A 12,221-nucleotide genomic window follows, 5' to 3' on the forward strand; every position below is an offset into this window, starting at 1 on the left:
CAAACTCATAATGAGGGCCTGAATGTTTACAAGATAGCGTTTAAGAATTCAGTGAGAACATTTTTAGAGTTTTGTTGATTTTGCCGTACTTTGAATATTAGATAAGCTTTTCAGAGCTCGGTGAGCTGAACACGTGCTGCAGAGAACGGTGTAACTAGGTGGTTACAAGTTAAATCTAATTATGAGGTTGCACGTTAAATCTATTGATGAAAACTCAGGGAGTGGGGTGAGCGCCTGCTACAGTGATCTGTGTGTAACATGCAGATCACAGACAAGTAAAGAGCTTAGGGCCATATGTACAAACACATTTTCCCATAGACACAAAATGGGTAAAACCCTTTGCTACATCTGGCCCCTAGAGGGTTGATGAGGTACATGCTGTAAAGGAGGGGCTGAGAGAGAACGGGAGAGAGAGAGAGCAAGAGAAAGACCTCAGAAGGTTAGTTAATGCATCTGCTGCTGAGGTTTGTGTTTGTGAGAGAGGGAGATTCAGAGAGATTTGTAACTTAAAGATTCAAACCCTAATAATATAGGGAAGCAACTCCAGCAGCTCTCACCGTGTAACCTCAAGTCGCATTCCCCGTTTCCAGTATTATAGATAAATAAGTTTATGCTCTCTTTATGGGATTAATTTGCCCACAGCAGGGATGTGTGCGCCATCTGCAGGTCCCAGAATCCTATAGCGGTAAAGCAGATCAGGCTCTTAGTGTGACTGCTGCAGGTTTGCTTTATCCTGAAGGTAAGACAGGTTTCAATCCCTGCTTGGCAGCTTACTGGACCTAGATGGGGGGGGGGGGGGTCAGCTTCCTGCTGCAGAGCCCTCACACTAATTCGAAGGGAACTCTTGCAATCCCAGTAAATCAGCTCTGGGCTTCATCTTGCACAGGTCTAGGCCACACTGCAGATCACAGGATCGAAATCTGAACGACCAACTCAGCACTTCTCCCCATCAAGAGAGACAAATAGAGTACATTTGGGTGGGGTAAGAACTGTTACCGAATATTCAGCCACACTTTATGTAATTCGTGTAGTCTGCAATTTAGGGGTACTTTATTCCACTTAACAGGTAGTTAGTTCCTTGTGACCATTTTGTTCACTTGGACGTGTCCACTCAGGCGTGACCCATGTGACTGTCCAGGTACAAGTTTCCTGCCACAGGCCTGTCTTTCATTTCACTCCATGGCCTACCTGTGTTTCTGGGTTTGAGGTGGTGAGTGTCAGGCAGGCCAGCCTCGACAGGTCTTCGATACCAGCCTCGCCTTTGGTCTCCTGCAGTTGTATGAAGGCTTTGAGCGGTGCATGGAATGCCTTGCCACGGCTTTGAAAGAGAGGCTTGGACCTGAAAGTTATCCTTTGTAATTCTAACTTCCTGCGCATGTCCTACCCTGTGGACGAGAGAATAAGTGGGAGGTGTGACGGCCAGCCCATGGTTTTACAGTTTGCTAATGTGAGGAGAAATTATCCGCATTGCAGCTCCCACTGCAAGGGTCTGGTGGGGCGTCCTACTGTGGGTGAGGATGCAGGGGGCCTAGGACGGAAGCCCCTCTCCCAGGAATCTGTTGATGCCTAGCCTGGTTGAAGTTTCCTTCTTTCTGGACGAGGTCACGGAGGAGGAAGGCCTCTGAGCTTGGCAGCTCGGAATAGAGAATTAGAGACATTGAATGTCACTATTCACCTGCAATAAATTATTACAGAACAGAATCATGCAATTTTCTTATCACAATAGCATTCGAATACCAGAACATGCCTTTGATCAGACTATAAAGTAGTTTGAGTTGCTGGGGAGGTGGCCAGAAACAGCAAAGATCTCTGGATCATAACAGCACAGATAATACTCTCCAGTCAACATGAACTTACTGGTTAAGTATCTTAGCGTGTTTTTTAAATAGATACTGTAAACCGTTTTAATTATACACTGTTTTACACTTGTGTAAGCTCTAAGCGATCCATCGATAAATCTGATAATGTTACCCCCTCTCCTGTGCTAACGTCCTGTTCCTGACCTGATTTCAGTGTGATATGAACCACGAGAGGGCTGTCCGGTCCGAGGAAGGCGAGAACTTGGCTAAGGTATAGAATCATGTTTTTGTCCACCTAAAGTGAACTGCATTTATGTTCCCAGCTTGAAACACTCGATCACCCCGTCCCCTTCACTCTCTCGATGTCTCTCGATAACTGATATCGCCCCACTGCGACCTGCAGTAGATTGAATCTGAAGGCACCTGAACACTCACACAGAGGCCTGCTAAGAGTCATTCATGGAAGTGCTCTCATGGCCTGTTCGCGATTGAGGGGGTGACTGGCGGTCATGGGATATTTAAAAAGAATGTTTGCCTGCTATTGGTTGCTTATTCAGGGGGCATGTCTCAGTTAACATAACCACTGTCCATCATTTATTAATTCTGTCTAATACCTATTAAGTAGCATGCTTGCTTGTCACAAGTTAGTCATGGATAGTGTCGAGACATTGCAATCAAATATTAGCTATGGGTGAGGGTAACTGCCTGTTACTGAACACTTTCTGAGGACAGGTAACATGTGTTTTCCTATTCAGTGGGTGACTGTCACCAAACAACGGTCGCAATATTAGATTATTAGACAGGAGGAAAAGATCTCCTACATTTAAATGTGTTTACCATGTCTTCTAGCTTTGGAGCCTCGGGAACATTGCTAAACTGGCTCCAATGTGTGTTTTTTTTCTTTAAACGGTTTCTGACTCTCTCTCTCCAGTGCGTTGTCCCGACTTGAGCCCTTGCCCTGCTTTCAGTTCCCTTCCGGAAGTGTGGCACATCACCTTACTATTAATTACATCTAGTAATTACTTTAAAAGCATACTTAAAAAGGACTTAGACTTCCAAAGATTTGGTATCGCTCCAAATTTTAAGTTTTGGAATTGTATAACTACTTTACTCACAAATATTTGAAGCACTGCCTGTCACCTATTGCTTAATAAGAGGGCCCTTGTTAGTTCTTGACTGAGAACATTGTCTGTCCACTAACAGTGGTTAACCTAACTTGGTAAATACGTTTCTGAGTGAGGTGATTGCCTGTCATTTCTCAGTTCTCGTGGAGGTGCTTACATGCCGCCTCTCCGCTAGTCAGAGAGAAAGAGGCAACAGGAGGCAAGGAGAAGCCTCTGTAGAGCATCGTTCGCCCATTCCACCACTCCAGCTGCAACCACCAACATCACCACCGCTTCCAGTCCAACCAACCAATATCAATTACAGTCACACTGTTACTACCAAATCACAACTGCTTCTCCAACAGCACTGCTTCTCTCTTAGTCACTGCCCTCTAAACTACCCGTAACAGCTTCAGCATTACTAGCCACTCTGTCACTGCTTCTGTCTCTAGCATCACTAACACTACATCATCACTACATCTTGTACCAGCACTACAACCACCACTAGTTCTATTATAGCATCATAGCCCATTGCCCCGGTTATGCAGCCTACACCGAGTGTGTGTGACAAGGTAATGGGTATTTTAATTTCATGGATAAACTGCGACAGAAGGGATATAATGCTATTAGAACAATCCATTCACTGAGGGTAGAAATGTTGTAAACATAAAGCTACAGAAAGGTAAACATTGGACTGTCACAGCAGATGGGTCTATGCTAGCCATTACTAGCCATGAGCCACTTCATTGTCTTCAATGGAGCTCCCAACATTCCAGTGTTCTAACCCCCTTTTCATGGCTATCTGAGATTCTGCTTGGTAGTTTTGTTTTTCTGAGTTAGGATTAGAAAAACAGGGAGTTTCTGCAGTCAAAGAGTAAACGCATTGCCATTGGCACAGCCTAGTTTAAGAGAGAAGGTGAAGATAACGTATAGCCTGCTTTTCGTTTTTCTCCTACCCCTTCCCATACTTCTTTGTTTCAAAACACTTCCTCGTCACCCACTCTGTTTTACATTCAATGCCCTCGTCCTGGTTTCACTAACTGTCTCTTTTATCACCATCCCACCATCGCTTCACCTGCCCACCATTCCCCATTAACCCACAATTTCTGTCTTGTTATTTCCCTATTTCCTTCTTTTAGTTCTCCCTTTCCCCCTCATTATAGTTTCCCATTTCTCTTCCTTTAGCTTTATCCATTTTCTACAATATCTCCTTCACCTGCAGTCTCACTCTTTTTTTCTTTCTACATCCATACCTCACCATCTCCCAACCCTACTCTGGTCTTCCTCTGACATCTTCTCCCACCTATAGCCCTCCCTTCAACTCCCTCTTTGTCACTCTTTTCAAACTTTCCATCTGTTTTGTGTCCATTTGCAGGAATATGGGGTACCCTTCATGGAGACCAGTGCCAAGACAGGCATGAACGTGGACGTGGCATTCTTGGCTGCGGCAAAGTGAGTGCAGCAGAGAGGGGTACTCTAACCTCATGGAAAATGCTCTACAATCATAAGAGAAGGGTGCACAGCAAGGTGACTTTATTGTATGAGAGAAGTCGAATCATAAGGATGTTTGCATTCTAAGAGAGGAGTGTACTAAAAGGTGGCACTTGGTTTCTTTCCGCCTTCCTCCAGACTCTCGGGATGCCTTGTACTGCAAAGGCCACAGCTTTTAGATGTCTGTCCTGGGGTCAGAGTGCTAGCAAAATAAATGTTTCCTGGTGTTGTGGGCTAAGTGACCTAACCAAAGATGAATGCAGTTTGTTTACAACTGAACCACTGAGCATGCTTAGAGACAGAGCTGTTGGTTTGTGGTGGGCTAAATAAATACCAGTGGTAAAGTCCATAAGACTAGTTCTCTTGAGGAGTTCCTTCGCGGTTTAGAAGGGTAGAAGTCTTTAGTTTTCCTTCAGTCTTTGGCTTGGATCTGTGCCTTTTATCACTAAGTCTGTTTGGACAGATCTGGCCGTGTAAGTCTCAAAGGACGAGAGCCCTAGACATGAATTACAAGAAATTCAAACAACAAACCATAATGGCTTATTTAAAATGCAGAAATCACTACAGAAGGCAAAAAGGCAAATGGTTAGTCAATTCAATTCAGCATCAATTAATAGTACAATATTCTAAATGCAAAATCATAAGGATTGAATCTAAAGAGTATGCAAAATACGTAACACAAATTACTGTCAGTAAATCAATAGAGAGGCTGGCATGAAGCCTGCCTCTTAAAAAGGCTGGGAAAATTCTAAGTACACAGTAAATAAACAGACTAACATGGAGTCTGCTCTCTAAGGAAAGCCAAGAAGGTATCCGAAATATACTAAGTACATGGATAAAGAACAGTGTGTCATAAGGAAGTTATCTATAATAGTCATTGAAAAGTCTGGCTTACTTCTCAGAAACAGTGTGTTACATACCTTTTCAAATAGAGAAATCACTCTGTTAATGTGATGTGAAGCAAAATTACATCACAATAGGCAATGGTAAAATATAAAACACATTACATGGAAAATTACTTTTGCTCTTCTACTAATGAATAAGCCGGTATTATATACGGAAGAAAAAACAGAGCCACATTAAAAAAATTAAACACAAACTCTGATAGATCAGAGGAAATGGCCTTGTAAAGATACAGTCAAGCTCTGCTCCTTCAGTAGGAATATCGCAAACACGAAAAGGAATATATTTTAAAGTTCCATCAAAACAGGACCTTAAGACTGCTTGAATTAAGAGTATTTTATGAAATACCGAAGGACCTATTTTAACTTGAAATACACAAAGAGAGAAAAATGTAAAACCATCAATGTGCACTATACAATAACTGGAATTGGATGTGAGGCCTAGCTATGTCAACTTAAAAACATGATTATGTTAAATAGAGTGCATTTTCATTGATTGCAACTTATTAATGTTCATTAAGCACACATCATTTGTTAATTCTAAGTTCACTCCATCTTGCAACAAATATTCCTCTGGCATGCTTTTTCAGGTTTATGTGTTGAAAGCAAAGGGCAGTTTCGTCATTGCACATGGACTGAATTCTCAAAAAATTGCAAAAGATTATAGCTGACTGTCCTTCTACACTTTATTTCATGAAAATTTAAATTACACAATATTATTACTACAGGCCCATGATCAAACTTGCCACTTCTGTTATCGGGACCGTTGCCCAGACTGGAGAAGGTTATAGGAGTCTAGGTACCCCTGGACTCTTGTTAGAGTATATTCTTGATTGAATTGTAACACGGAGAGGTGTTACTGCTAGGTTAGATATAATATGTTATTTCTCTTTTCATGGAAATCTACAATAAGTATTGGGCCCAACCCCAGTGGAGGAATACCTTGCAGACAGCTAATTGTTTCTGTTGGAAGGCTTTCACTCTCTCCAGATATCATGGTTAAATATTTGAAAAATCAAACAGGAAGCATTACATTACAAAGTGTACCTCAGACAAAATGACATCTAGATTAGCCCCGCAATGAAGCATCTTCACATATCTTTCACTACCATTCTCCAAGATGCATATCCCTGTGAGAATATACTTTTTCTAAAATGCAACATCACGTGGATTAAGTTATGAATAATGCCATCTATGTTGGTGGACTCAAGATGGATTTATTTAATCAGCGGCAAGTTGTATATTCATATTTTGCCAATTAACTTTTTTACGTGTTGTGGGCAAACATGAAAACTAATTTGTTTGAGAAGCGTAATGGCAATGGCAATAACAAGGGCCTTCCTCCAGAACAAAATGAAAAAAAAATTGTAGCATATCATGAGTTTATTCCCAAAACCACTAAGATTGGGCGGGAGAGTGTTGGCGCGTCGGTCCTTAATAAGTAAACTTACAAGGGGATGCGTATAGGTCGATGAACCTTTTGATTCGTATAGGGTGTTCTTACCATAGTTTCGGCACAGAATCAATAATCAACACACAATAATCAATAACCATTAGTCAAATCAACAATCAATGGAGTCAGTAATTTTCACACACCATGACTCTTCAGCCATGAATAACCACACCTTGGTTATAAGTTTAGTAATTTTATTTCCCTATTCATTAACAATACTAAGTCATGAATCCTAATCACCAACTTTTAATCAAAACAATTTTAATAACGCTTGTGAATCAGCAAGTCGCATTAGATGTGATCTAATCAAAGCTTGAATCAAAAGACATTCTAAGGCATCAACTCAAGACATTAGTAAAACACCATTCAGCAAAACGATAACATCCATCAAGTTCAGCAAGATAGTCTGTCAACCATTTGTCCCTGTAATTTGTCAGTCGTCACATGAGTAACCTCAGCTAACACCGATTAGCATCAGCATGTGGGGCTTCATGCAAAACAATTTAGAACACAAATTTGGAAAACATCTACCTGTAGAAAAGTATTAAGTCAGCGCAGTTGTACCTAGAAAGAAAAGGCATAAAAATGCAATTCCGTCATTGTCATACCTACCTATCCAATGTATGGGTCAGCATGCAGAATCAGTCTTCGTCCTCAGGCCATGAATCGATCGGCAACACATCAGGCTCTCAGTCAGAGAGTATGAGCAAAATGACAGAAATCTCGAATCTCTTCTGCTCCCAAAAATCGCCTCACAAATCAGAATAAGTCTGCAGTCTTTTCCCTCTGTCACGTTGTGATATCAAAGTTTCCCAAACAATCCCTCAATTTCCAATTGGTCAATTAATCGTACGTTATTACTCTACCCAAAAATGTCCCTTTACCAAATCTATGAATTCTAATATTTCACAGTTCACATGTCATTGATTGGTCTGCTTTACGATGTTCTCACCATCCGGCTCGTCAGGTATCAATTTTGTTGCATCTTCGTCTCCAGTCAGTGTCTTCATTGTTTGCGTTCAGGGAAAGTACATCTCATGCACATTACACATTATTAGATGCATTGCTAGAGGCTTCATCTCCTGTCCGTTGGTTCCCATAGAAAATTTCTGCTAAGCATTTTATTAAAACAATGAGCATTTCACATTTAGTTCACTCTGTCAGCATTCTATATTAAACGCTAAGAAATACAGCTTCTATATGAGGCCTGGCAAACCTAGGCCAAAGCACTCGCTAAGTTAAGGCCTACAATTAATAAGCAATAACATAATTCATATCCTTTAGTATGACATATTACCACATTAATCTAATACATTGTCAATATTTCAGGTGGATTAATTATATTTTAGTACATTTCGTGAACACTGGTGGCCATTCTCCGAGGTCACATTTTCAAACGTGCACATTATTTTTCCACGTTATTCATTTTTCTACATAAGTCATTATTCAAAATACATAAACATTCATTAGTAATTTCTAATTAAGACATTTGCGTTAGCAAGAGCATTTAGTTTATCAACATATTATCTCCCAAAGCAGAGGAAGCGGATATGGGACCTTCTGACCTTCAGGTAGCGTCTCAAGACCTGGCTCTTCGAGCAGTAGCATCCCTCCTCCCCCCCGCGCCTTGATACCCTACTAGGTGAGTAGCGTGCTTAACAAATGATTGATTGATTGGGTGTGGCTGCATTTGATGACCTGTTGCCTTAGATGCTAAACACTCTCGAAGGACATCCATATCCAGTAATTCCTAAACGGAGAGACCAACAACCACAGCCCCATTGTACTGCACCCCCAGTTAACCTCACCTTCTTCAATAGTTTGCTGAAATAACCTACACGAAAACTGGTCCCCAACCACATTGTCTTTCTTCATAACACTCTTTTGAACACCAAATGCCATACACACCGAACCACCGATATCTGGTTATTCATTCATTTTTTGTCAATATAAGTGCCCTTATGTGTCATAACAACAACTGCATGAAGGCCTGCTCTGGGGGAATTGCTGGGCCTTCTGGTTAACATTATAGCCCTGAAAGCAAGTCATCTTTCCACTGGATGACATGATATTTGATAATTTGACTGTGGCATCAACACAAGTTGATTGGGATGATGTACCTAAAGAAGTTGATCCCGAAGCCCATGTTGTTGACTCCTACTGTGTTTGTAATCAGTGCAGTCATCATTCTAATAAAACGCCACACTCCTTTGAACCGTATACCTCTTAGCACCATGATGTGATAACTTCTGATGCCTTCATCCAAAGAGTGGCAGAGGATTAAAACATGTTGTTAGTTAATATCGTAGTACAAGGGCGTTTAGGTTTGAACACATAAACCACAGGCAGTGAGATTTATAAGGCAAAGGAATTCTAACTTATCATAAAAAACAAAATGCAACACATCCAACCCAAATATTAAATTATTTATCAAGACCATTACCTTAATCGATTCATCAATTAATATTACTTGAAATTCATTATTAAGTCATTATATAATTTCTTAGAAAAAAAAAAGAAAACAACTAATCACAGATCAAATATGCATTCTAAACCCAATGCAACAAAATCAGCTTTGCCGACAACATCATAGAGTTAATCCAACACAAAATGTAAATCCTTGGTTAAAAACAGACTTCTGCTGTAGACACAAAGTCCAAACGTTCCTTGTTATGTGGCCAACAGCTAAGAGAAACTACAACGTGAGCTACCTAAATAATATAATATCTGAAGTAACAGATACACTTCAGAGAAAAAGCCTTATAAGGACTGATAAATATCCATTGATAATTCAAAGTCGTATGAGAAAACAATAAGCAGCTGCTGAAAGAATTAAAGGAATGACAAAAGATAACAGGGAACTAAATCTCAACTGAACACATTTTAATGAAGCGATATAACAAAACACAAGGAATCAAGAAATATAAAACATGAATGGAAATATATATAACGTTAAACTTCTAAATCAGGCACACCACAATCAAACTAGACGACAAAAAATGGATAAGAAAGACATATGAGGTAAATGAAAAAACAATTAACGTATAAATCTACATAAATAAACTAACGTGTCTAAAATACAGTACATACAAACATGTAAAGATTGTTTCCAACAATACATAAATGTACATTGATATCATACTGATAAATAAATATATATATATATATATAGATTGATGTTTAGAAAAAATTAAATTAGAGTGGTGTTGAGACAGGGATACTCTTAGGGAACCAAAGGCCTACGCGCGTTTCGGTGTTCCTATTGGTTATAGGTCACCTTCTTCAGGGCCAATCCCCTTAATAACAAACAACAAAGTTCATTTCAGCAACCAATGTTCTAATTATTTTTTCATTAAATACTTGGTACGCTGGAATCTTGTAGTCATGTCATCTAGTAAGGAAGAGAGAAAGATGAAGAATAGTATATTTTTATAGATTTGTTTGCTTACTTTCAATCAATTATTTTATTTCATTTTAATACCGTGTGCAGATATATGTGTCTTCATATAAAATTATATAGTAGACGTGCCCATTATCAGTTTAGAATATAAATTGAAACGTGTTCAAGTTTAAAATCTAATAATCAAAAAGATTATTTATTTACAGATTAGAAGTAAGAGAGTAAAGATAGTGAAATAATTATATTAATTATATTAATTAATAAAATCATTAAAATGTATTAGTATGTATATATTAGGTCAAGATTAATGAAATAGTGACTTGTGCTATAGTACTTAAAATTATTATTATTATATTATATCCCAAGCTTATAAACACATGCATCAGTGCATATTAGAAAAGTGGTACCATTCCATAGATAGTTGTTTATTTGCTTACTGAAGTAATATATAGTGGTAAATCGAGCAATGTTCAAAGCTCATGGTATGTCCAATCCTTGAGATGGACGTGATAACATCAATTGGACAGGAAGGACGATCTAACTATAAAGTAAGACAATAAATAGGATTGTGAATTAAAAGATGTAAGATGATCATCCTTTAAAAGTGAAAAACCGACTATCTCTATATTTTAATACTATAGTTGCTATTACCTATAGATTCTGTGGTCCACTATTTAAGAAAGGTTTTTGTTGATATTTCTTTAATAAAGGCACAGACCATATTTTTATATACTAGTTTGTGTGTACCTACCGGGGCTAGAAAAAGTTGCAAGAACTGGTCCTAAGATGTATGGTCTCCGATAGGATTTAATACATACTGGATGAGGCTTAGGAGGAAACGAAACCTGCATCGGAAAGACAAGTAAAATTTGTACTCGATCAGCATGATATGCAATATCAAAATGATGTAATATAGTTCTTAGCTATGTTAGTTTCCAAGTTGCGCCCAAAAGTAATCTAAAAGATTTTATTTCCTGGCTGATGGCTGGGAGATAATCTTACTATGAGACGCGCAAATAACTCACCCGTTTGCCGATGCTGTCTCCGTAATGTAACATGCATCGGCGGCCGCGGTTTTTTTCTCTTTAAATGCTGAAGCAAGTCAGCACAGATCGCACGACTAGACCAGTACTTCTAGTTGCGGTATTTTTAACCTAGAATGGCCGCCATATTGAAATCCCGCGGTCCTGAGTATGATCGTCAAATAGAAAGAAAGCAAAGACTCTAGTTAAAGAATAATGTTTCTAGAAATGAAATGAATGAATATAAGTACTATATATAATCTGAATTAGGATAAAGAGCAGAAGGAGATAGACCATATGAAACCGGAAATAGGAAATAAAAGATAACTAAAAATAGAAAAAGGACTAGGTACGGAAAGAGCCATGAAGGGGAAAATTATGAGGATGCAATATATCTGCTAGAATATTTTAGGTATTTAAAAATTAGAAAGATTATCTAGAACAAAGGCAAAATCGAAATCTGTAGAGAGATATATATAGATCTAAACATAGTATGTCTCTATATTCGATAACTAGTCAAAATATTTGTATTAAAATTCAAGAAAAAAGGGGGGAGAAAAGAGGATACAGAAAATATAAATCAAATAATAGCATTTTCCCAGGGTATAAGTTCATTCAATCCTTTTGCACAGCTGTCAAGGGTAAATATCCAAAAAACTTCGCGTTTTCTCCTTATTTTGGAATCGTCTATTTGTCCTGCTTTTTTTATTTTTTCCACTACAGTCCAGGAGAAGTCTTCTAGTTGATGTCCATGTTGTCTCCAATGGGATGCTAAAGGAGAACTTTCTTTAGCGTTTCTGATGTTTGACATATGTTCTAATATTCTTACTTTAACTTCTCTTCCTGTCTCACCTATATATAGTAGGGGGCATGTACATCTGATCAAATATATACAATTGGCAGTTCTACAGTTAGTCATGTCTGTAAGCATATAGTTTTTACCCTTCCAAAAGAAGGAGTCACCCACAATTGCTTTGGGGCAGGCTTTACAGTTGCCACATTTGTGGTGTCCATTAATCGGTCGATCTCCACTTATGGATTTTTGACAAAA

General features: G+C 38.9%; 1 protein-coding gene across 3 annotated transcripts in view; it reads left to right on the top strand.

Moving 5' to 3' along the window:
* The window catches only part of RAB37 (RAB37, member RAS oncogene family), a 318,509-nt gene that overhangs the window by 269,036 nt on the left and 37,252 nt on the right, over positions 1-12,221 (top strand). For all 3 annotated transcript variants that reach the window (XM_069200082.1, XM_069200081.1, XM_069200083.1), the window contains 2 exons: positions 2,014-2,070; positions 4,278-4,354. In XM_069200082.1, coding sequence (XP_069056183.1) covers positions 2,014-2,070; positions 4,278-4,354 — 134 coding nt within the window. The remainder of the gene's footprint in view (positions 1-2,013; positions 2,071-4,277; positions 4,355-12,221) is intronic.

The sequence above is a fragment of the Pleurodeles waltl genome, chromosome 7 (genome assembly GCF_031143425.1).
Source record: "Pleurodeles waltl isolate 20211129_DDA chromosome 7, aPleWal1.hap1.20221129, whole genome shotgun sequence".
Lineage (NCBI taxonomy): Eukaryota > Metazoa > Chordata > Amphibia > Caudata > Salamandridae > Pleurodeles > Pleurodeles waltl.